Raw genomic sequence first — 27,064 nt, forward strand, 5'->3', positions numbered from 1 at the left:
TCCCGCTGCAACCACTGTAAAGCGCAGCAACAAGTTAGGTTCAACAGCTCACACAGCGATCAGCTGCACCCCCACAACTGCCCACAGTTAGTGCAGCACCACTGCAGCGCCCAGCTATTCCAGTGTCTCACTAGCGGGACAACCTGTCGAGAACCTGTTACAGAGGCCACTGAGAGCCATTGCTTGTGGTGCGTTGTTCCTGTGTTGTTCCCGTTGCTCGGTTAACTGGTCCCCTGTTGGCTCATCCCGACTCCATCAACACACACTTCAAGGGAAGGGCTGCTCCTTTGCTGCGACGTGCTGTGACTTTGCTTGCGGCATCCGTGCATTCGTGCAGACGAGAAGCCAATTGCTATTCGGGATTCTGCAGTCACTTGTTCACCCCCTCACTTGGAACATAAACCCTGTCTTGTTGTGTCCCAACCATTTGTTGACCGTCTCCTTTTATTCCACTCTTCCCGTCGACTCTTTACTGGTTGCTGCCGGGGTCACTTGAGGCGCAAAGGCGGAGAGGCCACTGGACTGGAGGCGGAGGAGGAGAAGAGGCCATTGCCCAACCCCATCCATTTCTTTGCTTTTTCCTCCATCTTCACTTTACAACCCATTGGGGTCCCCATCCCATATCCTATCCCATATCCCCCATCACTATCCCTATCCTTTCCTCCCCTTTTTTGTTTGATGTATCCTTCTCGGGAGCCGTCCTGTTTTTGTGGTCCCCGTCCCTAACCCACTCCCCCTTCCCCCCCTTTTGTCTCCTCTTTAAATTTCTTTTATCGCGACACCGACGGACCCATCCAACCGGTCGACAACCGAACCATGTCCGTCCGTGTCGTCGCCAGGATACGTCCGCTGCTTAAAAAAGAGCTGGACAAGGATGTCATTGTACGCGCCGCCAGCACCGAGGAAGGCAGGCCCTCTACGATAGTCAAGATCCCCAACCCGAAGAACGAAACCGAGGAGTTCTCGTACATCTTCAACAGCGTCTACGATCAATCATGTACCCAGGAGGATCTCTTCAATGCCGAAGGTAGGCATCATCTTCGCCCTCTTCACCGACTGTGTGGCTGGGGTCCAATGGAGGATTGCCCATCACTGACAAACATCTAGTATACCCTCACATCAAGGCCCTCTTTCAAGGCCTTGACGTAACAATATTCGCCTATGGCGTTACCGGCACGGGCAAGACGCACACGATGCGTGGTGGAATGAAGATGGTCGACCGCGGTCTCATCCCTCGACTATTGAGCAACGTGTTCCGGCGCGGCAAGAAGATCGAAAAGGACTCCAACGGCGAGACGATAGTCGACGTCCACCTCTCGTACTACGAAATCTACAACGACAAGGTATACGACCTGCTCGAGCCGCCCGAGATGCGCACCCCGATGGGGTTGCCTTTGCGAGAAAAGGAGGGAAAGACATTCGTAGTCGGGTTGACGGAACGGCCCTGCGACGACGTCACGGACTTTGAGCGGCTATACGTCGAAGCCAACAACAACCGCGTCACGGCCGCCACCAAGCTCAACGCCCACAGCTCTCGCAGTCATGCCATCCTTCGCGTCAAGGTCACACAAACAACAGGGGACATGGTGTTGGAAAGCACGGCGTCGGCCATCGACTTGGCTGGCTCCGAAGACAACCGCCGGACAGACAACAATCGAGACCGCCTGGTCGAGTCAGCCGCCATCAACAAGTCCTTGTTCGTCCTCTCGCAATGTATCGACGCCATCTCCCGCGGCGACAAACGCATCCCCTACCGCGAATCCAAAATGACGCGCATTTTAAGTCTGGGCCAGAACAACGGGATAACCATCATGATCCTCAACTTGGCCCCGATGCGCTCCTACCACCTCGACACGTTGAGCAGTCTGAACGTCTCGTCCCGCGCCAAGCGCATCGAAGTCCGCGAGATCGAAAACGAAGTCGTCTACAAGCAGCCGCACCGCTCGCACTCTTCGACCTCGTTCAGCGGCCTAACCAACGGCGTTCTGGCCCCTCGACAGCCATTGCGTCCGATCGGTTTAGGCACTCACAACTCGTACACCGGCAGCGCCCCCGCTTTAGCTCGCTCCAGTACCGACCGCGCCGCCGCCTCCGGAGCAGTCATCGAAAAAGCCGAAAAGCCTTCGAAGCTCTTCAACGTGTACACCGACCGCGCCTCAGCACACAAAGCCACCGCCTCCATGGGCGGCAGCTCCCGGTTCGCCGGCCCTCCACAAGCCAACACCTCGCAGATCCGCCAACCCCTCTCCCTCTCCGGCTTGACCTCCCGCCGCTCAATGACCGACACGGCGACCGCTTCGCCCTCGGAAACATCCGCTCTCCGCTCTGGCCTTATCGGCACCGGCCCGTCGAAACTCGCGAGGCCTACTGGGCTTCCGCTCCCCGGCTCGGTCTCGGCTGGTGTTTCCCGCCAAAACAGTAGCTCCTCCGGCTCCATCCAGCCCCCACAACAGACAAGCAAATCAGTAGACAACACCCCCATCCTCACCCTCTCAGCAGCGCAAATCGAAGCCATGGTCGAGAAAAAGGTTGCCGAAATTCTAGCTGCCCGCGCAGCAGCCGCCGCTGCCCTCGCCCCGCAAACACCAACCCCTTCTACGCCCAAATCCGAGAACCACCACCCCCCTGGTAGCGAGCAGCAGAAGTCGGAGCCGCAAATCAGCGAGGAGGTGCAGCGCCGGCTGGAGGCCCTGGAGAGGAGGATTGAAGAGCAGAGTATGTCTACTTCGCGATCTAGTTCGCGACGGGGACGCGGGCATTCCGGAAAAGATGAGAAGAGCGCGGGGTTGCAGTTATTGCTGGAGGCTAGAAAAGCGAAGGAAGGGGGAAATTTGGAAGAGGCGTTGGGGATGTATGAGGATGCGCTGGGGTTCTTCCCGGGGCAGAGGAAGTTGGTGGGGAAGATTGAGAAGTTGAAACTGAAGCTGGGGAAGATTAGTAGGGAGGAGTATGAGGTTGGTGCGCAACTTAGGGAGGAGGCGGGGTCACGACAAGGCAGTGGAGTTGGAACGCAACAGAGTAGGAGCGCGAGTGTCAACAGCGGACGACGAACGGCCATGACGGGGATTTCTTCGACTGACCCAGAAGCGGAGGAGGATGACGACGACATGGAAGCCGACGTGGAAGAGACTCCCGAAGAAGCAGAAGCGAGGAGGAGGAGACTGTTGAAGAGTCGCGGCCGCAGCGCCACCTTGGGCGTGGGCATTTCCAGGTCGAGGCAGCAGTTGTATAGCAACACCACTACCGACCACTCCGCCTCGGATTACGACGATCGCTCCCCCTCCAACTCCGACCAAGAACCGAGTCCTCGAACCAAGCAGCTGCTGGATATCGTCAACTCCCGCGACACGGAACTGATCAAGTCCCTTAACGGCTTCGGGCAGAAGCGCGCCCAGGATTTGGTGGATCATCTGGATGAAACCCAGGGACCGAGCGGCAAGGTTAGGAGTCTGGGTGAACTGACGACTGTACCGGGCGTGGGAGTGAGAACGGTGGAGAGAGCGTATGAAGGGTTGGCGGCTGCGGCGGAGTTGAGCTCGAAGTTGGCGTTGAAGACTTATTATGATGAGACTGAGACTTTTTAGGGGAGGAGTCTCGAGACGACGATAAGAGCGAGGGGGTATGGAAGGGGAGGGGAAGACGAAAAAGGGCGGCGGAGGGAGAAGAAAAATAGGGTGAGAAAAGAAAAAGGGGCATTGGTGTGAGCACACATGCATTGCGGATGCAGTGATACCACCTAGACGTTTCTAGAGGTTCGGTTTTCAACCCGTCTTGTTTTTGCTGGTTGGTTTTGGCATCTTGTCAGTCTGGCTTGGACATGGAGAGAGGTTGGCCATGAGAAGCTTGGCCTAGAGTTGGCACGAGTTGGTTCGAAAACTTCCACTTGGCTTCGAGAGAGTTGTATTTGCTTCACGGCATTCAGCATTTCACATTGGCGCGATGCATTGGCTGCGCGTTCTTCGTCCTTGTTGCATTCTTGCATGGCATGTCTGCATGGGAGCTATGCGCCCGATTTTTTGTTTCATTTTTGCATTGCGAGGCGTTGTTTTGTTTTCATGTCCGTTTTGGAGGGCGATGAAGAGTTCATGCCCCCTTGGTTGGTGTTTCTTAGCACTCATTTTTCCTTAGCCTTAGCATGATTACATATGTCACGTCTCTACTCTAGACCTAGATATGGGGAGGAAGAGAATGGGAAGAGTTCAATGAAAGGGTTGCTGTCAAGAACTAAGAAGTGACATATAATTACGCTGATGAGTCTGATAGAGCTAGGACGGCAGTGATTATTGTCTACCATTTTACCTAACATTTATGGTCTCGGTATTATACGGTTGGTGATCACAACCAAGCATTCCGGTGCGTGATTTCCTCCGCGTGTTTTCCGCCGCGCGATTTGTGCCGGCCGCACATACGGCGTCGTATCACGAGCTCCGAGCCGGCCGGAAGGATGCCGAAGACCCCAGACGGAACCTCAATGGATGCCGGCCGGCTTCATGTCATTGGTCACATATCCACAAAATGTTAGGGGTCTGTGCACAATTGGTCCCCTGTGCTGCCCTGTGGCACGCTGCGGCGGCACCCGCGGCAGGCTAGAGATGCCCATTGCTCACGCTGATTGCATCATTGGGTGCCCCACAATCGCGACATGGTGAAGCTCCAGAGCCTCGGCGGTTTGTCTGGCTGTATCTTTCAATACTTGTACAATTCCTTTTGTCTCTTATATCTCCCTTACCGACCTGTCACCGACACCTCCCACCGCCTCCGCCACCCATTGCCCATCCCCGACCACCACGGCATGGGCTCTCTATAAGAGCTGGCGCGAATTCCTCTCTCCGTCCATTGACTTGGTCCGGCCGACTTATACGGACACCACCACAACCCCTTGAGGAGCAGCCAATGCTCCCGGGGCACACACAACAACCATGGCGCCGTCTATAAAGCTCAGCACCATGGCTGCTACAAGCCTCCACAGAGCCCACGGCACCTCCGCCCTCCTCCGCGGCCCCCGTCTCTGGGCTCCCCGACTCTCCTCGATCCACGCGACACCCACCATCGCCAACCTCCGAGCTTCCTTTACCACATCCTCCCCTCGTCTTGTCAAAGATGAAGCGAAACCCGTCGTCCCCGCCGTACCCAAGGCCACCGGTCGAGGCCCCGTCGATCCCCTCGCCGCCATCGATAAAACCGCGCAGGAACAGCGCAAGGCCGATTGGGCCATCATGAAGGAGATGTCCAAATACCTATGGCCCAAGGGCAGCTGGGGCGACAAGGCCCGAGTGCTGCTGGCTATCAGCTTGCTGGTTGGTGGCAAGGTGCTCAACGTCCAGGTGCCCTTCTACTTCCGCGAGATCGTCGACGCGCTCAACATCGACTTTTCTACAACTGGTGGTTCCGTCACGGCCGTGGCTGGAAGCATGATTCTGGGTTATGGTGCGGCTAGGATAGGCGCTGTGGTTTCTCAAGAACTAAGAAATGCCGTCTTCGCGTCGGTTGCGCAGAAGGCGATTCGCAAGGTTGCCAAGAACACTTTTATGCATTTGCTGAATCTGGATCTGAGCTTCCATCTGTCCAAGCAGACGGGTGGTTTGACCAGGGCTATCGACCGTGGTACCAAGGGCATCAGCTTCCTTTTGACCAGCATGGTCTTTCACATTGTCCCTACCGCTCTGGAAATCTCCATGGTCTGCGGTATTTTGACCTACAACTTTGGCTGGGAGTATGCCGCTCTTACTGCCCTGACCATGGTCAGCTACACGGCCTTTACCATTCTCACAACAGCCTGGCGCACAAAGTTCCGTCGCCAAGCCAACGCGGCAGATAACAAGGCCTCTACCATTGCCGTCGACTCCCTCATTAACTACGAAGCTGTCAAGTACTTCAACAACGAAGCCTACGAGGTCGGCCGCTACGACAAAGCCCTCGCCCAATACGAGAAGAACAGCATCAAGGTCGCCACCTCTCTGGCGTTCCTCAACTCGGGACAAAACATCATCTTCTCCACCGCCTTGACGGCGATGATGTGGATGGGCGCCCACGGGATCGCCACCGGCAAGCTCACCATCGGCGATCTGGTCTTGATCAACCAGCTCGTCTTCCAGCTGTCAGTCCCCCTGAACTTCCTGGGTTCCGTCTACCGCGAGTTGCGTCAGGCCCTCCTCGACATGGAAACCCTCTTCAACCTCCAAAAAGTCAACGTGACCATCACCGAGCAACCCAACGCCAAACCTTTGTCTCTCACCCGCGGCGGCGAGATCAACTTCCAAAACGTCACCTTCGGCTACCACCCCGAGTCACCCATCCTTCGCGATTTGAGTCTTACCATCCCCGCCGGCAAAAAGGTCGCCATCGTCGGCCCCTCCGGCTGCGGCAAATCCACGCTTCTTCGTCTCCTGTTCAGGTTTTACGACGTACAAAAGGGCACCATCTCCATCGACGACCAAGACATCCGCTCCGTCACTTTGGAGTCCTTGAGGAAAGCGATCGGCGTAGTACCGCAAGATACCCCCCTCTTCAACGACACGGTCGAACATAACATCCGCTACGGCAACCTGTCTGCTTCGCCCGAGCAGGTCATCGAAGCCGCTAAGCGCGCGCACATCCACGAGAAGATCATTTCCTGGAGAGATGGATACAATACCAAAGTCGGTGAGCGCGGATTGATGATTTCCGGCGGCGAGAAGCAAAGACTTGCTGTCTCGCGTTTGATTCTGAAAGACCCACCGCTTTTGTTCTTTGACGAGGCTACGAGTGCGCTGGATACGCATACCGAGCAGGCGTTGATGGAGAATATCAATGCCATTCTCAAGGGACTTGGCCAAAAAGGAGAGAAGAAGACGAGTTTGTTTGTGGCGCACAGGTTGAGGACGATTTATGATGCGGATTTGATCATTGTTTTGAAGGAGGGACGGGTGGTGGAGCAGGGCACGCATAGGGAGTTGATGGAGACTAATGGGGTTTATGCGCAGTTGTGGAGGGCGCAGGAGATGTTGATGACTGCGGAGGGGGAGGTGAAGGGGGAGAAAGAGGTGGTTGAGAAGAAGGCGTAATGAGTGGGAGTGGAAGTGGGAGTGGGTGGGAGATATATAGATGGGGTACTTTCTTGCATAGAACTCTTGGACATACATAGTTTTGGTCTGGAGGAGTTCAAAAATCTACATTCGATGTTTTCCTTTTTTTTTTCTGGCATTTAGTTGGCGTCGTCTCGCTGGAACAAAAACTGGGTTGGTCCGAAGCCGTCTTTCGGCCTTCTATCTTCTCTGTTGGCGCATGGGCAATCCGGTCGCGCACAACATGGGGACTTCATCAAGCTCGCAAAAGTGTCCGCTGATGACCGACATTATGGTCATTGACAAAACGAGTGCGGTCGGGCTTACCTCCGAAGGATTCAGTTCAGAGCTTAGGTACCCGATCGTCCGTCGTCCACCAACGATGGCCGCTCCGAGAGGGAGTCAGAAGTGTCATCATCGACCGTTGGCCAAGTGGCCGAGAAAATCCAGAACATACGTACGATGTCCTGAAAGTGCATGCAGGTAGGTACTCTACAGACCATTTGCCAACCTCAGGTCCTCAGCCAACCAACCAACCAACCGGATCAACATAGCCCACCCAACACGGGTGTAAGCGAAAATAGGGGTTCAAGAAACAATGAGGATCTTGGCGCTGCACAATGCTCTATAAATGAGGCATCCGTAAGCGACTTAGATTAGCCGAGCGGTAATGGCGCCTGACGCCGCGGACTAATGGAGGAGAGGAGAGAGGGAGGGAGGATGTTGTTATGATAATGTGCTCATGAACAGAACTGCGCTCCAGATTCCTTTATGAAGGGGGCTTGAGCAACTTTGGCCATTTCAGCAGCCTTTTGTGCCTTATTGACCTTGTCTTCCTGCTTTAACTGCCTTACCAGGCTGGAATCCAACAGCATCTGACATGGACGGCATCTGACATGCGATCTGCTATTTCCGATGTTAGGTATGTTCAGGTTCTTTTCTTCCGGGAGTCTAGAACACAGTAGTACAGTCCGACGGTCGACTGCCGAATGACTGCATATTCTAGACCCTTGAGTCTTGACCCCTTGTCGTGGCTGCTTACCTACCTACACAAACTTTGTGTGCCAGAGGTTCAATGTTGTGTACACAGTGGTCGTCGTTGACTGGTTCCCAGAATCCGGGGAAACGGGTGCCACAACTTCCACAGGTGGGAAAGGGGAAGTCAAAGGTCAACTGACAGGTCACATCTTCGTCGTGTATCTGTCCACTGCCTTCGGGGCAACGCTGTGTTACCCCCTGATTTGCGGTAAAGTTAGTGCCCCTTACGTAGGGCTTAGCCCGTCAGACGAATAAAACGAATTAAACTAGCTCGTCCCCGGTTGTGTACTACATAGTGTGTACTACCCCTGATTCGAGCATCACTCTGTGAGACTCTGTCAGACGAATAAACAAGCTCCCCTTATACAACGTCGTTATTGGTAGGCTGACCACAGGTCGACAGGTCGACAGATGACTGGAGTTGGTCGTTTCACCGCTTTCCTCTCTCCCATTCTCCGGGCCTCTGCTGTGGACTGGTACGCAGACAGCTGCCGTGCAAGGCGAATCCATCTGCCGTGTCTGCCGTGTGAGGCGGAGGAGCTGATGCGGGGGAGAAAAATAGCTGCAGTGCTAGGCGAAATAGATTGCGCTTATCTCACTTCACTTCTTGTCACTCTGACCGTCAGCCTGGTACGACTCGGGGTTACGCTTCGGTGTTCAGCTCTGAGCAGCGCGGCGGAGATGAGGCTTGCTTGATGCTCATTGGTAGTATACTGTTTTGAGGAATAAGGGGCGTGGTTTTGTTGACGTAGGCTGAACTCTGGAGTGGTTGCTTCAGCTTCTTCGAGTAAACAAGCCGAGACATCATCTCTCGGATTGCCTTTCTTAGCACGCTGTGGTGCGAGCCAAGACGAGGTTTTCTGGTAAACAATTTGGATGTAGGCGATGGTGATGGTGAAGATGATGTGAGAAGCTATTCCTGGTTGGTGTTGTGGGTGCTCGATGTCGGAGTTCTCGTGGTGGTGATGGGGAGTCCAAACTCCGAGGGGAGTCGAAGGAGGCAAAGGGTAAGAGCTTGACAAGTTAGAACTCACCTCGAGACACTCGACCGTTTTGAACATCTAGAGCTTGCAACAACAAGTATAAAACAATGCATCCTATCCGCTCATCAACCCAACTCTCCTCCTCATCAGCAACAACTTGCACTTCCACTTCCACTTCCACATCAATCCAAAACCAAACAAACAAACCACCTTCCCAACCAACCAACCAACCAACCAACTCCTTAACCTTCAACATGCAACTCACCACCCTCCTCACCACCATGGCCATCGCCGCGCCTGCCCCCGCTCCCGAAGCCGAGGCCATCGCCGAGCCCGCCATCCTCTTAGCCCGCGCCCAAGACCTCATCGACCTCTGGAAGAACAAGGACTTCCTCGACCTCAAGTTCACCGGCTCCGCCAACCCAGGCGACTGCAAGAACCTTCCCTCCAATTTCAACGACATTTCGTCTTCCGGTAAAGCCAAGGCGGGATTCCGCTGCACTATTTGGGTCGATAAGGACTGCAAGGGTACTGGGTTTTCTTTCAACCAGAACCCTGGCTCGAGTAGCTTCCCGGATTGGATCAATGATAAGGCTAGTAGTTGGAAGTGTGTTAAGGCTTGAGACATAGGCTCAGCCTTACGCAATCACATACATGCGATGGAGATGGAGGAGGGGAAGGGAGATGGAGGAGGGGAGGGGAGGATGAGAGTGGAGAGAAGGGGATGGAGTAGTAGTGTGGGAGTTGGATAGGGGAGGAGGAAGTCGAGAGTCGGTGCTGAGCACACGAGTCGGAGTGTCGAAGTGAAGAAGGGAAAAGAAGCCTGTTTCTTTTGCCCCGTCCTGTCCTGTTCTTTCCTTTCCTTAGATTGTTTTTGCCCCAGTTTGTATTAAACCCCCCCAGCATGCTTCATTCTTTTCAATAAAACGCCTTTTACACACCCCAAGATCTGAAGATTTCATGCCAACCTAAGTGATGCAAGCATGTGAATGGACGTAGAGAGGATGACAGTGAACATAGGGTGGGGGAAAAAAAAAATGATCTTGTAAACAGGAGCAACGTGAGTCCAGAAGCACTTGTTCTGAAGAGGCATCTCGACCGCCTCTAGACTGGAAGCCGTGTGAAGAAGGGAACGGGGGTGGAGGAGTGAAGAATGCATAGAGAGTTGAAGGATAATTTGACGAAATGGGAATGTGTCCGTAATTGCAGAGGTGGCTAAAGAAAAGGAATAGGAGGAGGTGTTTGGGACAAATCTGTAATACTACACACAGAGTTAAGCTTCGCTTTCACCAGAAAGAGGGGAAAAAGTCAAGAGCTGGAAGCATTTTTGGGGCATAAAAGGATAGGTACTTTTATTGAATGAATGGTAGTAGGGGGCAAGCATGATACAAACTGGGCACTGGGGGGCAAAACAAAACATCTAAGAAAAGAAGCAAAAAGACAGGACGGGGCAAAGAAACAGTCTTCTTTCCCCTCCTCACTCCGTCGTGTGCCCATTGCAGCACTCGTTACTTACTCCACTCTTTTTCATCATCATGCTCACCACCACCATTCCACCGTCCGCCGTCCGCCGTCCGCGTCTTTCTGACTCCGTCCGTGTCTTCTCCGCTTCCAATCTTCACCACTTTCACTTCCACTTCTGTCCACCATCTCCTTTCCCCTCCTCACCCCAACACTCCCATCGTGTCTCAACCGCCAGCTGCTCTCTCAACTCCCCTCACTCCTTCCCAGGGCTCCGAATAGCGTAGCGCAGCGCAACTTCGACTCCGAACTGGGTTGCGCTGAGGGCACGTGGGATCCTCGTGCGCGCTTGACAACTTCACACCTTCGCTGAACTGCGTTGTTGTCGCTACCGGATAGAGTTGGCTAGGCAATACCTAGAGGCCCAATAGAAGGGAGATCTCCATACTATCAATCCGGACCCTTTTTAGGTAACTCTCCCTACAAGATATTGCCCGGGTCAGGGTTATACTACCTTGGGAATTTCCGAGGCCGCGCAGGTGCGCTGTGTGAAGTTAAGGCAGCGCGAGGTAGGTCAAAACTGGCGTTGAACTGAGGCCCTTCTCCGCGCTGAGTTGTTGCGCTGCGCTGGCTCGCTGCGCCATTCTCGCCGCGTTATTCGGAGCAGCTGCTCCTTCCGCCAGTCTCATCAAAGATGATCTCGACCAAAACCCTCGCCCCGTAGGTAACCTCCCATCAACCCCTCCTCCATCTCAAGCCCTATAACACCTCCAGCTGCTCGCCCTATCATTAATCCAATCTGGGAAGCTCGCGCCTGAGCCCTTATCATCAAAGCTAGAGTCGAACCTGTTGGTTTTGCAGTCGGCGTCGGGCCAGATTGTGCACTTGTAACCGGGCCGGGCTTTGCCGCTGCTCAGGTTGTCGTTGAAGTTGCTCGGGAGGTTGACGCATTGGCCCACGTCCCCCCGGCCGGTGTACTTGGGCCCGTTGAAATTGGTGTCGACCCACATGTCGACTAGGTCCATGTCGGCGGCGAGGACAGCCGGGGCGGTGGTGCCGAGGGCGAGGAGGATGGTGGTGAACTTCATTTTGTGTGTTTGTTTGGGTTGTTGCTTGCTGGGAGGAGAAAGATGTTTGTTTGGTTTTGTTGTGGAAGTGAAGCAAGCCTAGGCAGCTGGTGATGGCGTTGGTGATGATGTTGATGCTGGCGACATAGATGAGAGTCTGGGATTCGGAGGAGATGGAGGATGGCTTTATACTCCCAGTAATGATCGAGGTGTTGATGATCTCCTCAACTACCCACTTCCAGTCCTGGGCAGGTAAGTGGTAACGTCAAGAACACACCTTTGCCTCCGTCTCACGACATCCTAGGCGCCTAGACAGACTCCTCTCCGAACCAAAAATATGACCATGACGTAGGACCCCAAAGCATCACCACTCACGGCATCGACAACCTCAACCGGAATCCGTAGCCAGCTAGATCCAAAACCGTAGCGAGATAGACCCCCCACTTTTCTGGGTGTGCACAGCATCGCGAGCCCTTTTCTATATTGCAATTTGAATTGAAGCTATTGTCATCTCTGCCGCCGCTTCCACCGCCGCTGCTGCCCTCATCGTTATCGCTGCCTAGGACTCCAAATAACTTCATGTCGTGATCTGCTCTAATCAAATCAAATATGGATCTCTTGAAATGGAAGCTTTCAGGGGGAACCGCACTGGCCTTCCTGAACCGGATTTAAGCGGTAAATTCCGCCAAGATATGGGGTGCCCGGTTCCAGTTCAAACCTGGATTTCCCGATCCTGTTCGAATGTCCCGATCCTTGGAAAAGTCCTGGAAATGAAGCATTTCGGTAAATCTCGTGATCTTTGTCGCCGATGTAAATAACCAAGAATATCTACTCACATAATCATCTTGGTCATCGTCGCCATCACCACCAGCTCCTCAAAGTATAGTGGTTTCCAAAGATCATCCTCATCTCCGCTGCACCGCTTCAAACCCCTAGTACGAAACCTTTTGATAGAAACGAGAAGGGATTGACACGAACAGACAGGCGCACTTGCACCGGAGCGAGGAGGTGGCCGGGGAGAAGACTGTCCATCACCTACGTCTTGCCACCGTTCGCAGTCCCCTTTTCAAGTCTCGACGAGGCCGGCCGTGTTCCTTGTTGTGAGATGAGGACGGTTTGCGACAGAGTGTTGAAGATGGGTTTCTGATAGGCGAAACATCGCGGGCTTACCTGTCATGAGAGCAGGTTTGGGAGGCAGTGGGCGTGGCGACACCAGAGCCTGTGTCGTTGCCTCTGCTCGCGCACCCTCCGTCATTCCTCAGTCATGGGCACTCGCCGACGCCGGTCGTCATTCGTCCTGCTGTTCCTGTCGTTGATCCTTTATGTCGCTCCCATTGTTGCACCAGTCACACAATGGCTTTGCCTCAAAACAGGGTATGATTTTTCAGACTGTCATCATGAACCTAAAACCAAGGCCAGACGGCAGCAGTCTTCGTATTCGTGCTACAGGAGTCTTGCTTTGCTAACAAATCCGCCCCAGCCCGAAAAGTGGTGATGTAGTCCGGATGATGTTGTTGTAGCGGTGTTGCAGCAGCCAGAAGTGCTGAATGTTTCCAATCCTCTTCTTCCGTCAAGGCGCCGCTGCAGCGATAGCGACAGCGACAACAAAGCAAGCCATAGTCGTCCACCAATACGTCCTCGTTGTCGAAGAAAAGAACTGCCGAGTCTGAGCCCGAGTGGGGGGCGATCCGCTTATTTAAGCCTAGAGGGGGGGAATTGTTAGTACGATGTCTTGTGTGCGATCGGTCGGAGTTTAAGGTGGTGGCAGCGGTGATAGTGGTGAATGCGGTGATGGAAGGGACAGAAGCGGTGCGAGGTAATTGAGGTGCTGGTGCTGATGGTGCTGGTTGTGTTGATCGGAATCGGTATCGGAGGAGAGCGTAGACGTACTTCTTCTTGGGGCGGAGCTGGTTGGTGTGGCCACACTTGCGCTTGCGGCAGTTGGTGGCACGGGGAGGGAGACGAGCGTAGCACTTGCGGCTGTTTCGAGTCAGTCAGTATTTCTGTCGCTGGTTGTTCGCTGTCCCTGCTGCCAGGCAGAGGTTCGTCTGGAGGTGGACATACCAAATCATCTTGTCGCAGTTGAACTTCGACGCCAACTAGAATAGCAACACCATGGTCAGATACACGTAATTCCTCCAAAGCTGTAATCGGTTGGGCGAATTGATCGGGCGCTTGTTGTCGTTGTCGTCGTTGTCGTCGCCATGTTCGTTTGGGTGGATGTCGTCGCTGGCTGCCTTGCTGCCTTTGTCGTGATGGCCTCTCGTCGCCTTCTTTTTCGAGGGAAATTCGTCGATGCAGGTTTTCGGGGTCAACGGGGGCTACTAACCGCCTTGAGGGATGGTTCAATCATCTTGACGGCGACAGTTAGTATTGATGGTCAAATTGGCAATATCTGGTTGCTGCGCAAACGCACCTTGACGGATCTCGAATGGGCTCCTCGTAAATACCGTTGTCGCTACACTTCGGAGAGGAGGATTGAGTTTCGCGACTGTCATTGAAAATTCACCTTGTGTGCGGTTAGTCAGCAACAATTCTGTGGGGGCTTGCAAAGCGCACAAGGTCACGCTAGTCCCTTTTCGGGTAGGGAGATGGTCTGTGCCATCCTGTGTTCGTCTTGTTGCCCAGGGCTGGAAGCTTGCTGTCGTCCATTCGGTCACTGTCCCGCAAAGTGCACGGCCACCTCCGTGCTGCCCGACCTCACCTCGAAGTCACGGCCCCGATCACACCGGCGTTCGTTCCGGAAGATCGGAGCTCTCTTGTTTGGCATTGCCCGCAATCATTTGGACATCAAAAATGCAACATTCCAATCATGGTGGATATCCGGACTCACTTTCACATTTTCATCACCACTGAGCCAACACAGACAAACATGCATCAGGTCGAGGTCCCAACTCCCAAATCTTAACACTTCAATCCACTTCCCGGCCTGGGTCCCCAAACGCTGAAATCCTCCAACCACCAGGCCAACTGATGCCAATTTAAATGCAATCCTTTCTGCAATTTTCACAGACATCACTCCTAGCAAACCTATGAATTTTTAATATTGCGAGACAACCACAAGCCCAACCTTACAAAGCCTTAACCCTCAATCCTCCAACCCTCTCATACCTTCATCCCGGGAGCCCCAAGTCAAACCCGCCCTTCCCGCTCCACCCACACCACACAAACCCGCCCTTCATAACCCCATCTCCTAGCCCTTCCTTCCATCATCCAATCGGGACCATCTCCTTCAGATCCTCGGATCTTGAATCGGGTATGGTGTAGCGGTAACATCGTTGACTCTCACTTCTAAGGAGTGACTGCTCTCTCAACAGCCCCGGGTTCGACTCCCGGTATCCGAGTCTCAATATCTTTTTGTATTTTTTTTTCCTTTTTTTGCATCTCGCGAGATGCTTCTTTCTTTTCATCCACAACCAGGGCACAGCCAAAAATTTGCACTTGTGAAATGTTTGGAAACAAGAATTACCGTGCACGGGCCATGCCGATTTTGTGTGACGGACGGCAGGCGGGCATGGGAAACGGGAGAACATTGTTACTAATTACTTACTGCATTGTATATCTTTTTACACACTTGTGTTTTCCTTGTTAAAAGTCACTTCGTACATACACAGAATTCTCTAATAGAGCACATACGAAAGCAAAAAGAGAAAGATCAGAGTGACGAACAGCCCCCTCATCGTGTGTGGCCTGCATTTCAGTTGTGAATGCAAACGAGAAAAGTGCAAAAAGGAAAAGAAACCTTATTGCGCCAGCCGCGAATCGAACGCGGGGCCCATCGATGGCAACGATGGATTTTACCACTAAACCACTGGCGCCTATTGGTTGTTGACAAGTCCTCTCCAAGTTTTAGCCTATGACCGCAATACACTCCCGTTTCGTGTTACAGCGTGCGGCTCATCTTACGATTTCGTGCATTCGTGGTACCGAATCACGACAGCTTGCCACTCTTGATTGCGACACATTTTCCATTTAACCTGTATCTCATTTTTGGTGATGCTGTCGTTGTGCGCTTTCTTTTGCAAAAATGTACAAGTCATCGTACATCATCATAACCGTTGCCGCTGTGAGTGGCCTATAGTAATCTTTGCGTTTGTCCTTCACCCCGTTGAGCCATGTTGTCTACTTTTTGTTCCATGCATCCTCCCATCCCATCTACTATATATAAGTGACCACTGCTCCTGCATCAGTCCAACCACCCTCCAGGAACCTCGAAAGACGGATCATCGAACGGATCCCCAAACGGATTTCCTCCTCCCGGAAACTGCATGCCTCCCAGGATCAGCTCAGCCAGCTCGTGTTCCGGCACCAAACCCTCGAAAGGGTGGTCCAAGATGTCTTCGTCCATCAAATCATCGTCGGGTCTGTTCCGCGATAGAGGTCAGTATTTCATCCCTTACTCAACCAGCGGATCGAATGGTGGGTACTCACATAGGCTCCATGTTCTCCCTCGACAGCGGGCAGTCGCCCATGCTCGTATCCATAAAGTACTTCTGGACTCTGGTCGCCAGCTCCGTCGCCCCATGATCCTCCGGATCACCCATAAACCACTCCTCCAGCTCCTGATCGTCGTCCTCCTCGCCCATTCCCAAGGCCATACCATAGATGGATACCTCCTCCATCAACTCCGTCTTAAGTTCGTACCGCAGCTCCGGCAACAGCTTCCTCCACGATGTCGTGACGAGTCGCATATCTCTGAGCTCCAACTTCATCAAACTATCCTTATGCTTTACCACAAAGTCCGTCAGCTCCTGCCTCTCCGTCTCCAACCCTTCGAGCTTCAAGCTCTCCAGGTTCGGGAACGTGTGGTTCAGCGGAATGACATCCTGCAGCCTCGCGGGAAAGATGAAGTCGTTATCCTCCGCATGATCCATAAACCCGATCGACAGGATCTCCAAATTCGGCATGCCCTTCACCAGATTCCGGATGACACCCTTCCTCATCAGCTCCTGGCACCGGAAAATCTCTTCCATCACGTCGATGCTCATGTTATTCATCTCGATCGCGTCCGCGTGCTGAAAATCCTCCGGGTCCTGGCTCGGCCCAGGCAGCACGAGGAGCTCGAATCGCGTCAAGTTGGCCAGCAAATTCCCCATGCTGTGAAACCCAAAATTTCCCAACGCCTCATTAAAGAAGCTCCAGTGAATCAATCCCGCGCAGAGACTCTTGAGCTCGATCCCCGCCTCCTTCACAGCCATCATAATCGCCCGCAAATGCCTCACGCCCTCCTGCCCCTTCTCCCCATCCAGCTGCGTCAAACAATCGAGCTTATCGAACGGCGTCCTGCAATCCTTCGTCCCGCTCCCGCCGTGCCCACCATATGACGAAGACGAACTCGAAGAACCCAAGCTCCCCAACCGAAACTCAAAGTCACTGCTAACCATGACCTCCTTCAAATTCGTCATCTTCCCCACCACCTCTTTTAGGATTTCATAATCCCTCTCCTCCCTTATGATCTCCTCCTGCGCCTGATGCACCCGCTTATACTCCCTATAACTCTCCTTGACCTCCGCCAACGGTTTCGGCGGGCGATTCGCCTCGTCGCACGCATGTCTCGCATGCATCTTGGCCCTTCTCTTTTCCGTCCGCCGGCATTCCGCGACGTACTGCTTGAGCGAAAGCCGGGGCGAAGGCAAGATGTCGCACCCGTAGATCAAGGAGCGCACGAAGCGCGGGTAGATGGGGTGCGAGGCGATGGAGCGTAGGGCCGCGAAGTCGGTCGTGTGCAGGTAGAAGATTAGCTCGGGAAGGGCGTGGCAGGCACCAATTTCGCCGAGGAGTCGGTTGGTGAGCCGGAAGGAGCGGATGGATTTGAGGGGGAGGTGGGTGCACACTTGGTGGAGGATTTCGGGAGGGAGGTCGAGGAGGGTGAGTTTCTTTGGTTGTTCTGAGGTGTCTTGCATTTGAGTGTCGTCTGTTTGTTCCTGGGTTTGTTCTGTGGTTGAGGAGGAGGGTGGTTGTGGTTGCCGCTGTGGTTGGTTCATTGTGTCGGCTGAAGGATTTGCAGGGTCTTGCCACATGGTGAATGGAAGTCGGAACTGGATGGCTGACGTGGTCTGTTTCTTTGGTGGACTGAGATGTTTCAATTGCGGTTGGTGAAAGGATGAAGCTGTGTATGAATGCTTCAAGGTGGATTATGCGTATATAGTAGGTGGACCAAGGAAAGTTGATGGTCCCCTGTTGAAGATGGAACTGAGAAGTGAGGTTGATGAGTCTAGAATTTGTGACAAACGGAGAAATTGAACAGGGGTCCTTTTGAGGTGAGATGGAAGAAGGCATGTCCTCGGCGTGGCTCGTGCATTGCAGTTCTAGCGCCGAAACTTTCAGCCACGGATATCGAAAGCTTGGCAACATCTCAGTCTTACAGCGGCCAGTCGGTAGCAGCTGGTGAGGGTCCGGAGTGGATCTTTGTTTTGGCTGTCAGCCATTGATAAGGGGGACCGATAACGACCAACAGCCAAAAAGAAGGGACGCGGTTTACCGGCGTTACACAATGTAAATTACCCGCGGGATCGCTACCTGCAGTGGAATCTCGTCGGCCGCTGGAGAATTTCCACTTCGACTTCAACCTCAACTTCAACTCATCAACATCTCACGTCGGCATCGACACTCAATAACATTGCCAACACCACCAGCTCAGGCCGCTGCATAAGTCAGATCTTCGACCCTTAAAATGATTTATGTCTATGACGACCATCGATCGGTCTCTTTTCGTCAGTCCACGCCACTTTCTGAGTTGGTGGTCGGAGCACTGCACTGCGCCAGAGATCTGCACGCGGGGCCAACGACTCGCACGGTGACCGGCCCCAGCATGACACTCACCGAGGTGAAGAACATGGCTCACAACATCAAAGTTCGAGACAAATTCGAGACCCCTTCCTTTTATAACGTTTGCCAAATCCACCGATCAGAATCAGTAGCTTTCAGCGTCTAAACCACATGCTCACCATTAAAGACATCCACCTCAGTCTTATACCTCACCAGTGCGAACAGTCCAAAGACCGCGGAACCGGCAAGCATGGCCGCCAACAAGACAAGGGACAATGGATGCAAATATCCATCAAAGAGCCTCCCTCGGTGACCTGCATGAACCAATAAGGCCTGCCAAAGCCCAACATCTCCGTTAAAAGCAGACGATTTTCGTCATTTCATTATTCTGCACCTTACAAGCTCTAGCACATGAAGGTCTGGAGCTCGGCGCAGCCCTCCCTAAAGCTACCGGAGCTCCTTTGTCCAAAAACGTTGTGTACACCCCACGCTTTGTTCAGCCAACGTCCATCCCGTCACTCCATCATGGAAGTCAAGGGCAAGTGCTTTTGTCTGCTAACATGCAAGTTCATGTTGGTGCTATCGCTCCTTTGTTGAAGCAACGAACTAGGAAAAGCTAAGAGTTTGGTTAGGAGCTCTCATTGCTCAAGCTTGTTTTTATATATGATCTGTTCATGATGGCGCTAGATCAGTCTGCTCGTCATCCTTTCCTTAGTTCCAATCACCAATCGATACACTCTGTCATTTGAAGCTTGACGAATCATGGCACCTAGTACTATTTCCAAGTTTTTCCGTGAAGTCATGGGCCAGAATTCCTACCAGAGCGAGTACTACGTGTGAGTGCCCAGTGCTATCCACCATCTGGACGCGAAGTGACTGATCTTTACGATAGGGTGCGCCAACCAAGCCATCGCCGCCGCTCCAGAGCCCGCTCCGTTGAGAGAACTTCGAGGGAGTCGAGGCCTAGGAAAGAACATCATGTGCACGAGGTAGAAATCCACCGAAAGCCCTCCAGACGACATGGAGACAGAGAAAAGAAAGTTCGCAAGGAGTACGAGTACCGCTACGAGCTCTTTCAAGACGACTCGGAAACCGAGGGGTAAGTTCCACGTCACGGTCTGCCGCATCATCCCTCACTAATCCTTCCACCACAGCAATGACGACCTCAAACACGTTTCCTGGGCCCAATGGCCTGACCTCCAAACCCAACTCAGCGACTATCAAGCTCATCAACCAGCAGCCGAGTATCAGCCGGCCCCCCAGCCCTCACCCCAGTTCGAGCCCCAAACCGACAACCCGGACCTCCAACAATGGATCTCAGCCGAGCTCGCCCTCCTCTGGTCCTCCATCGACCAACTCCAGCACGAAACCACCGAGCGATCTGCTGCATATGACCCCTACCTCCAACAAGCAATCCTAGCGTCCTATGCCACGTTCAAAGAGGAGCAGATCCAACCTTTGCTCGATGAGATCGCTCGCCTTGAGAGACAGGGGAAGGACTACGAGGAGCTTGTGAAGGAGCTGTTCGGTGTTATCAGGGGATACCAGGTTGAGCTGAGGAGCGTGTGGGATAGAGAGGAGAGAGAACGGAAGGAGAAGGAGGAAAGAGCTGGAAGAGCGGACCGGGAGAAGGAGAGGAGGCTGGCAGAAGAGGCAGGACAGCACAGGCGAGAGTGGGAGACTTTGCGGGATCTCTCCGGGCCTACCTTGGCTGGAATATCGGGATCGAACCCCCCTTCTCCTACAGGGAGCGCCCCTCCGCCTTACGATGGACAGGTGCCGACCGAGATTCCACCTCCCGCTCCTCAGGCCGTGCCCACAGTCCCTGCTCGCCCGCCGAAGGAGCTCGAACAAGCTCATCAGCCAAGGGTCCGCTTCGAAGAAATCCTCCACGAGATACCCGCCCCACGACACTACACCGACGATGAGTACGAGTACGGTCCCCGCGACCACCGCCGGAAAGAACGGGGCCGGGCCTGCGGCCGTGACCATCACCGCGACCACCGCCATCACGACCACGACCGCGAGTACGAGTACACATACGACTGGCCACGGTCTTCTTCAAGAGAGACGCACTTCCACCGTGACCGTGATTGGCACCCCGACGACATTCGCCACGGGAACGGGCACAAAGACGGACACCACCACCCTCGGGACCATCACAACGACCGCCATCATCGCCGGCACCAACACGATAACCGGGCCGAGCGCCCTTCTGACGACCGCTTGACTGATTGTAATATACCTTCCCCAAACGCTCACTGGGACCCTCGTCCACGAACCGGACGGGCCTTTGCACCTCATGCACCAGAATTTGATGTCCCTCGCCCCCGTCGGCGGCACTCAGTGAGCTACTCCCCGCAGACTTCGCATGTCAGCCCGGGATCGGGATCGGGTTCGGGTTCGGGCCACGCGTCAGATTGGCGAGGGCGGAATCCGCACTGGCTGCCTCCGGTGGATGGTGATGTAGATAGGGAGGGGGATAAGTACCCGAGGGGATGGAGGGTTGTGCGGTTCGCTGTCTGATTGGTGTCGCCTTGAAGGCCGTTGGTGGGTATTGGGACATCGCGTGCTTTCATGTTTGTGTGGCCGCTGGGCTGTCCGATGTTGATTTGGACTTCTACTTCTAAGGCGTCGAGTTGTGCTTGTTATCGGTTGTTTGATGTTCTTCTGGGACGTTTTCGCTACGAAGGAATGATGTGCGATGACTGGGGGGTCAAGGGGGTGAAAGGCAGCGGGCGGAGGAGTTAGCTGCGATCTTCTTTGTGTGATGTTCATTCGGGCCCAACTTATTTTGTCGCGTTCTGCTTGATGCTATTAGTTCTTGGATAATATCATTAGACGTACCTGAATTGCATATGACCACGAATTCTGTCGTCTCATTCGAATTGTGTTGTTTCCGAAAATATCAAATCGATGGATTTTGGCCCGATTAGCTAGCATCACCAATGTCTTGGCATGGTGTCGTCTGCCGACGCTGTCAAACAACGAAACCGCCAAAACTCGACATCTTTTCAGAAAAAAAGAAATGAACTATGTAGAGCGATGCCGACGACAAAATATCAAAGGGAAAAGGTCCAAAAAACAAGAAAAAAAAGTTGCGCCAAGAGGGAATCGAACCCCCACCTCATCCTTGGAAGGGATGAATCCTAGCCGTTAGACCATTGGCGCTTCTTGTTGTAACTACCTGTTGGTTTGTAGCATGTATGTAGGGGTTTTGACGGTTGCGTTTCGGGACTTTGCAATGCGACAACAACTGTACTCTGCAAGGCAATTGCACCACCAAGTATCGACATTTCGTTTCTTCATCAATCGTCTGCAATGCTTTTCATTGTTGAAATCAATTCGTTGAGCATCAAGTTTTCCAAAGATCCCCTTATCGCCCAATGTTGCAGGGTTTCCCACCTTCGTACAGCGTGACGCAGGCTACCTTATTGAGGTCGTCAAGGAGCCAAAGGAAGCGGGAGATTCTCTGCGACGTCGGGTTCCAGTCTATCGAGCCTGCTTCCTGTGCAAAGCTAACTCCCTACCGGCACTGGCGAAACAGCTCACACAAACCAGTGTTGTAACGTTAGTGCGCCATCTAAGCCGCCTGTTTCTCTCACCAAGAGACATATTTACCTGCCCGGATCTGCATCCGATGCGGTGGTTGGAAAACGTCCAAACTCCAAGCACCCGACCTCATCTGATTGACAACCAGTCGACCATCATCATCTCATCCAATTGGAAAGCCGATTGGGCGTTGGCTCGGCAACATGACATCCAATGATCTTGCTTCCCGTCCTCACGATTGAGGCCATGAGGGGCTGGAGGGGCCCGAAGGGGGCCCAAGAGGCCAAAGGGGCTTGAGGCGGGACAACCTTGACGGTTCGGCGGGCCAGCCCGCTCGAATGGGGTCGCGACACGCTCACATGCGTGTGATCTGGATCAAAGATCTTTACTCGGCAAATGCGCTTCCAATTTCGCTTCTAGGGCCTCATGGCAGACATTTTAGCCCCGTGTGGTCAATGGAACTGGTCCATGCCATTTTATCGGACGGGATCTTGCGTGAGGCTACCGTAGTGGGAAAATGCGTTTTGTAACATGGCTTGTTTTCTAGACAAGCCATGTTTCTTTCAGGGGATAAGCGCTGTAATACAGTGGAGCTGGGTCGGGTCCGAAATTTGAAATTTCTCAAAGTCTCAAAGTCCTACCTTCCCCCAACTTCCAATATCCCCTTTATTAACGGAAAGAACCAGCCTTTTTCTTCAAAAACAACCAATTGGCTCAGTGGCCAAGCGGTTCTTGAAGTAGTTCTTCATTTCTTCGTACTCGTGACATGCTCCATTCGATTCCTGTTCGTGACCAACTTTTTGAAGCTATTCCGACAATGCCACAACCTTCACGGCTGGATCAAATGCAAACCTTCAACTTAGTGGCCTTTAAGGTACCACTAAAGTATAGAAGGTTATACCCTATACTTTTGACTTCCAGGGGCTTGGGAGACAATCCATGTTTGGAAAACAATTCTTGTTTTCTTTCCACGCATTGCCCTGTCTCCCAAACAAGGCTTGTTGCAACTCAAGGTTTCCCGCTTCGGTATCATGGCGGTGCCTGTAAGTGTGAGGAGGCTGGACCTATGGTGTTTCCCGACGACGTTAGTGCGAGAATACCCCTGGTCAGAGAGGCCCTGGAGGCCTGGATGCCCTGTAGCAAGTCCATTGGCTACCGTACCTCTAGGTGCGTAGGTGGGCTTTCTGAGGAGCGGAACTGAAACCAATGACGGGAAGACACCTCAGCTTCATGTTGTGACTGCCTGCAGCCGGGGGCGTGACCACCGACGGCAGGGTCTATCAGATCAGTCCCCGAGTTAGATGATATAAGAGCCACACTTGGTCCCCCTCCACCGTTGAGTTTGACGCGGGCATTTGAACATTCCAGGATCTAAGGCTCCAAGAGTTTGACGGACACTGGACACTTGTGAAGAGAGCACCTCAGCCAGAACTCAATCCATATATAAAAGACACTGAATTGCTGCCAAACATGTCGTCTGTAGTATATACCACATCTTGTAATTGTCACCTCTTGCTCCAAATTCAAGAAACTTCGGGCAATGTCATATCACGTCGATTTCCCGTACATGATCCCGAATGGGTTCGCCTCCAGCGAAACGGAAAACAACGTGATAGGACACGACTCTGACTACATGAATCTTTCCCCCACCGGCGATGCGTCTATTCCAACATCGGTGCCTTCGTTGAATGCCCAAAGCCATACAGTTGCGACCTCGGCGTCTTCATCTGGGAATCCGATCTTTCCATTCACGAGCAGCAACCCGGCGCAGAGCCAGAGCAGCCAGTCAAACGCGAACCCACATGACTCGGTGAGATGCCGTGCATAAAAGTTAAAGACCCAGCTCCAGGTGTTCCCGTCCACTAATCTCGAGTGCTACCATATATGTAGGGCTCCAGCTGTCCAATCGGCTCTTCGGTCATCGACCCGGCCCTCTTGCCAAGTGGAAGCGCGGCGCTTGACCTCCCGTTCGAGGACAAGGGTAGCCACCACTCTCTCCAGGAAGCCCGCGCCCTCCGAGCCTGGCATGCTCAAAGGGTCTCACAACTCGGCGAGTATATCAAGGTTATCGAATCACAGATTGCAAACAACTTCCCTGCCCTCTCAGCAACCCCTGCGCCTGCGGCATATGGACAGTGGGCACCCGCCATAGCTGGTACGGGTTATGGTGATGCACATCGCTTGGGATTCTCTGCAGAGAACTTTGCTCCAGTGAGTTTCTATAACGGGGAGCAACAACGTCTAGAGGTACGAATCATAACCTAACCACGAGTCGTCAGATCTCCGCCAATTTGGCAGCCAATCCATCTTCTTTTCCACATGGAAACCCCCCTCAGGCAAACCACTCTGCTTCCAATGATCTTTCATACAACAATCCTTACCCCCTCTCTGATTCCACCAATAGTTTCATGCCATTGGATACTCTTCTGGCGGTTGGGAACAACTTTACACAAGACTCCAGCTACCATGAGAGCCAAATGAATATGGTCGACGTCCAACTGAATGGAATGCCCACGACCAACGTCTCCGGTCCGAGTCAGATGACCAATTCTCTCGAGGCCGACTTCTCTATCGGCCAGTCTTCCAACGGTAGAGGTACCGCGGCCTCAGAGACTTCAGGGCCATCAGCCGATGCTCCATCTCCCCAAGACAATGCCGACTCCGGGTAAGCGCCTCTCAACCACTTACAGTTACCACCGGAACCCACGCTCGAACATGCGAACCGCAAACTGACATCCCTCACCTCCGCCATAGAAGTCCCAGCCCCAGTTCTTCAGATCGCATCCCATGCCCCATCAATACCTGCGGCCACACGTCGACGGCCAAAAGGGACATGCAGCGACACATTGATGACAGACATGATGAAACACCTAACGACTTGATCGGTACAGGGTGGACCTTAAGCCCACAGATATCTTGCCCCTACAGCGGCTGCACATTGAAGTTCCGCCGCAAGGACCGCTTGAAGAGGCATCTTGACGCGGGAAAGCATCGTCTGATAACAACGTCGAACCTAAAGAGACTTTTGGAGCGTCCAGGTCTATGGTAGCATTCAAGACAAACACGAAGAGGCACTGACGGGCAAAGGTAGAGGAGTAGAAGAAAGACTCTAGAAAGAGAAGGGATTTAGCATGGTCACAAAGACCCGGAGTTGAGGAACTGAATGTCAACGGAACAGAGTGGGAGTAAAAGGGAGTCAGGGGCAATGGATGATAGCGACTACAGTGGCATTTGGTTTGATGGTTTATTTCTTTGCTTTCTTCTTTTACATACAAATATCTTTACATACAGGCAAGATCTTCCTGTCTTTCGTTCTCACCTGCCCCAGCCAGCTACCATAACGGGAAAACCGGGCGGGCTTCTAGGCTAGATGGCGTCGTTTGAGCTAGATGCTCAATCTGGGCGTGTCGGCCAGACCTAGATGGGTAATGGTGCTTCCTTCCTAACTCCTTCCGACTTCTTGGAGTTCATTCGAGGGACGGCGGTTCCTTCCCGGGCTTCGAATTGACTATATTAACGGAAACAGCGGACGTCTCTCTCATTCGATTGGGCCAGTGGCCCAATGGGCCCAATGGTTCTTGTGTTTGCTTTCTTTCTTGTGACTGCTAGTTCGATCCTTAGTAGTTGCCTTTTTCCCGTCGCGAAAAGTTTCGCGATACCTTCGGCTCATTCGGACTTCGAAGTCGAAGTCTTCCCACCCGCCCGCCAACCACCACCGTCCACCACAACCACCACACCGGACAACATTCTACATGTTGGGCTTGGCGGCCCCTATGTGTAGCGGCGTGTGCCCGGACGATTTATCGAGCAGGAGATGAACAAGGGCGAAAATCTGACATGCATGAGCATGTTGATGGCCTACACGTATAGGTACATGTGTCAACTGGGAAATACCAATCGCAGCGCCCGTTTGTGCCAGACCTCACTGGGAAAATTATATGTCGACTTCGGCCCTTCAGGATTTCAGGTACCAGGGGAAAGGGGGGCGAGAAGGAAAGGAAAGAACATAAAGGTCCTAATGACCAATCAACGCGGGGGCTTAATTCTCCGATTTGGCTGAGGCAGTGCGTAATACCTCGATTGTGACGAGACATTTGCCAGATTTCTTTTGTTCCTTGTGCATGAGGCTCTCTGGGTGTTCGTGTGGGATGGGGATGAGTTGTTACAACCTGAATGGTCCAAAAATCGGGAACATCTCGAAAATGCCATTGGTGGCTGCTTCCAAGTATTTGGAAGGGTCGCGGGGTGAGGTGTCCCATCATGATAGGTCCAAAAATCATGAGAATTGGAAAAAGCCATTGGTGAGGAGGAGCCTTGTGAACAAGAGCGCCTCAGCATTGGCTGCTTTTCAGGCATCAGTCCGAGAATTGTGGCTTGCCTGGGTGCTTATGTGCTACACCCTCTTTCATTCCCAAGGGCCCGGAGAGAGCAAAGTGTGATTGGCAGCTGCCCTGAAAGGTTGTCTCCCACTGGTTTCTGGGAAGAAAGCGCTCGACAGTCAAAGGGGAAGAAAGGAACAAGCGTACCTGAGAGAAAACGGCCATATGAGGAGGTAGTTCGGAACCTGTGTGGTGTATCAAATCCCAAAGACCGCTCACCCTTGACCCGAACACGCTCAACAAGCCTTTTAGTTCCTGAGATTTTCTTTGCACAGCCCCCTTGCAATGAGCCTGTTCTTCTCCAATCCTAGTTGAGCCAATGGACGACACTTGCAAATATGCAAAAGAGAAGAGCTTCACTCGAAAAGACAATTTGAAGAGACACAACAAGAATGTACACAATATCAAGCAGGAATAAGGGAGGCTTGACGATTGCCGAAACTTGGGAGCTGCTGGAGTTCCAGTCCCAAAATGGCGAAAAGTATTGGGACAAAAGTGTTACTGTTGTTGTAGGATTTTCTTCTGGCGATCTCCAATGAGCCTGGCACCAGATATATATAAGCAGATTGTTAGAAGGGATCCAAATATTCGAGTGTCCGAGGTGACTTGCCCGGATTGTTCACCTCGTGATGGGATTTGGTCAAGCTTCCCCACAGGGCCATTGCACTAACAATTACCGCTGTGAACTGTCTGGCAGCGACCGGACTCGATCCGAAGGCAACAAGCTCAGTCGTAACGACAATTCCTAGCGCCATGAAGGTATTTGGGCAATG

The 27,064-nt window shown here is 53.0% G+C and overlaps 8 protein-coding genes and 3 non-coding genes across 11 annotated transcripts; 6 read left to right on the top strand and 5 right to left on the bottom strand.

Moving 5' to 3' along the window:
• The first annotated feature begins 521 nt into the window (after positions 1–521).
• On the top strand, positions 522–3,635 carry B0H65DRAFT_245438 (putative kinesin group protein). Its single transcript, XM_062822388.1, has 2 exons — positions 522–1,027; positions 1,108–3,635. Exons 1-2 carry the CDS (start codon positions 817–819, stop codon positions 3,582–3,584), a joined length of 2,688 nt encoding a protein of 895 aa, XP_062681100.1. The 5' UTR covers positions 522–816; the 3' UTR covers positions 3,585–3,635.
• A 994-nt stretch (positions 3,636–4,629) lies between these two features.
• Positions 4,630–7,051, top strand: B0H65DRAFT_470923 (iron-sulfur clusters transporter atm-1, mitochondrial). Its single transcript, XM_062827062.1, has one exon. The coding sequence runs from the start codon at positions 4,920–4,922 to the stop codon at positions 7,041–7,043; it is 2,124 nt and encodes a 707-aa protein (XP_062681101.1). The 5' UTR covers positions 4,630–4,919; the 3' UTR covers positions 7,044–7,051.
• A 2,165-nt stretch (positions 7,052–9,216) lies between these two features.
• B0H65DRAFT_470927 (uncharacterized protein) lies at positions 9,217–9,756 on the top strand. Its single transcript, XM_062827063.1, has one exon. The coding sequence runs from the start codon at positions 9,319–9,321 to the stop codon at positions 9,685–9,687; it is 369 nt and encodes a 122-aa protein (XP_062681102.1). The 5' UTR covers positions 9,217–9,318; the 3' UTR covers positions 9,688–9,756.
• A 1,479-nt stretch (positions 9,757–11,235) lies between these two features.
• Positions 11,236–11,912, bottom strand: B0H65DRAFT_470928 (uncharacterized protein). The gene has a single exon (XM_062827064.1). The coding sequence runs from the start codon at positions 11,611–11,613 to the stop codon at positions 11,278–11,280; it is 336 nt and encodes a 111-aa protein (XP_062681103.1). The 5' UTR covers positions 11,614–11,912; the 3' UTR covers positions 11,236–11,277.
• Positions 11,913–12,673: 761 nt separating this feature from the next.
• On the bottom strand, positions 12,674–14,004 carry B0H65DRAFT_470931 (ribosomal L40e family-domain-containing protein). The gene is made up of 2 exons (XM_062827065.1): positions 13,657–14,004; positions 12,674–13,572 (listed from the first exon to the last, which is right to left on the bottom strand). Exons 1-2 carry the CDS (start codon positions 13,662–13,664, stop codon positions 12,996–12,998), a joined length of 585 nt encoding a protein of 194 aa, XP_062681104.1. The 5' UTR covers positions 13,665–14,004; the 3' UTR covers positions 12,674–12,995.
• Positions 14,005–14,844: 840 nt separating this feature from the next.
• B0H65DRAFT_t310 lies at positions 14,845–14,936 on the top strand. Its single transcript has one exon. It is a non-coding gene; the product is annotated as a tRNA-Glu (tRNA).
• A 403-nt stretch (positions 14,937–15,339) lies between these two features.
• On the bottom strand, positions 15,340–15,410 carry B0H65DRAFT_t314. The gene has a single exon. It is a non-coding gene; the product is annotated as a tRNA-Gly (tRNA).
• A 139-nt stretch (positions 15,411–15,549) lies between these two features.
• Positions 15,550–17,921, bottom strand: B0H65DRAFT_470937 (uncharacterized protein). The gene is made up of 2 exons (XM_062827066.1): positions 16,024–17,921; positions 15,550–15,956 (listed from the first exon to the last, which is right to left on the bottom strand). Exons 1-2 carry the CDS (start codon positions 17,610–17,612, stop codon positions 15,779–15,781), a joined length of 1,767 nt encoding a protein of 588 aa, XP_062681105.1. The 5' UTR covers positions 17,613–17,921; the 3' UTR covers positions 15,550–15,778.
• Positions 17,922–19,122: 1,201 nt separating this feature from the next.
• On the top strand, positions 19,123–21,296 carry B0H65DRAFT_577373 (uncharacterized protein; the record flags this gene model as incomplete). Its single annotated transcript, XM_062830692.1, has 3 exons — positions 19,123–19,196; positions 19,253–19,459; positions 19,515–21,296. The coding sequence occupies 3 exons, from the start codon at positions 19,123–19,125 to the stop codon at positions 20,884–20,886; spliced, it is 1,653 nt and encodes a 550-aa protein (XP_062681106.1). The 3' UTR covers positions 20,887–21,296.
• Positions 21,297–21,459: 163 nt separating this feature from the next.
• Positions 21,460–21,531, bottom strand: B0H65DRAFT_t313. Its single transcript has one exon. It is a non-coding gene; the product is annotated as a tRNA-Gly (tRNA).
• A 1,677-nt stretch (positions 21,532–23,208) lies between these two features.
• Positions 23,209–25,257, top strand: B0H65DRAFT_245538 (uncharacterized protein). The gene is made up of 4 exons (XM_062822389.1): positions 23,209–23,722; positions 23,803–24,123; positions 24,192–24,577; positions 24,667–25,257. The coding sequence occupies exons 1-4, from the start codon at positions 23,453–23,455 to the stop codon at positions 24,959–24,961; spliced, it is 1,272 nt and encodes a 423-aa protein (XP_062681107.1). The 5' UTR covers positions 23,209–23,452; the 3' UTR covers positions 24,962–25,257.
• The last annotated feature ends 1,807 nt before the right edge of the window (positions 25,258–27,064 follow it).

The sequence above is a fragment of the Neurospora tetraspora genome (assembly GCF_033439725.1).
Source record: "Neurospora tetraspora strain CBS 560.94 chromosome Unknown B0H65scaffold_5, whole genome shotgun sequence".
Taxonomy (NCBI): Eukaryota; Fungi; Ascomycota; class Sordariomycetes; order Sordariales; family Sordariaceae; genus Neurospora; species Neurospora tetraspora.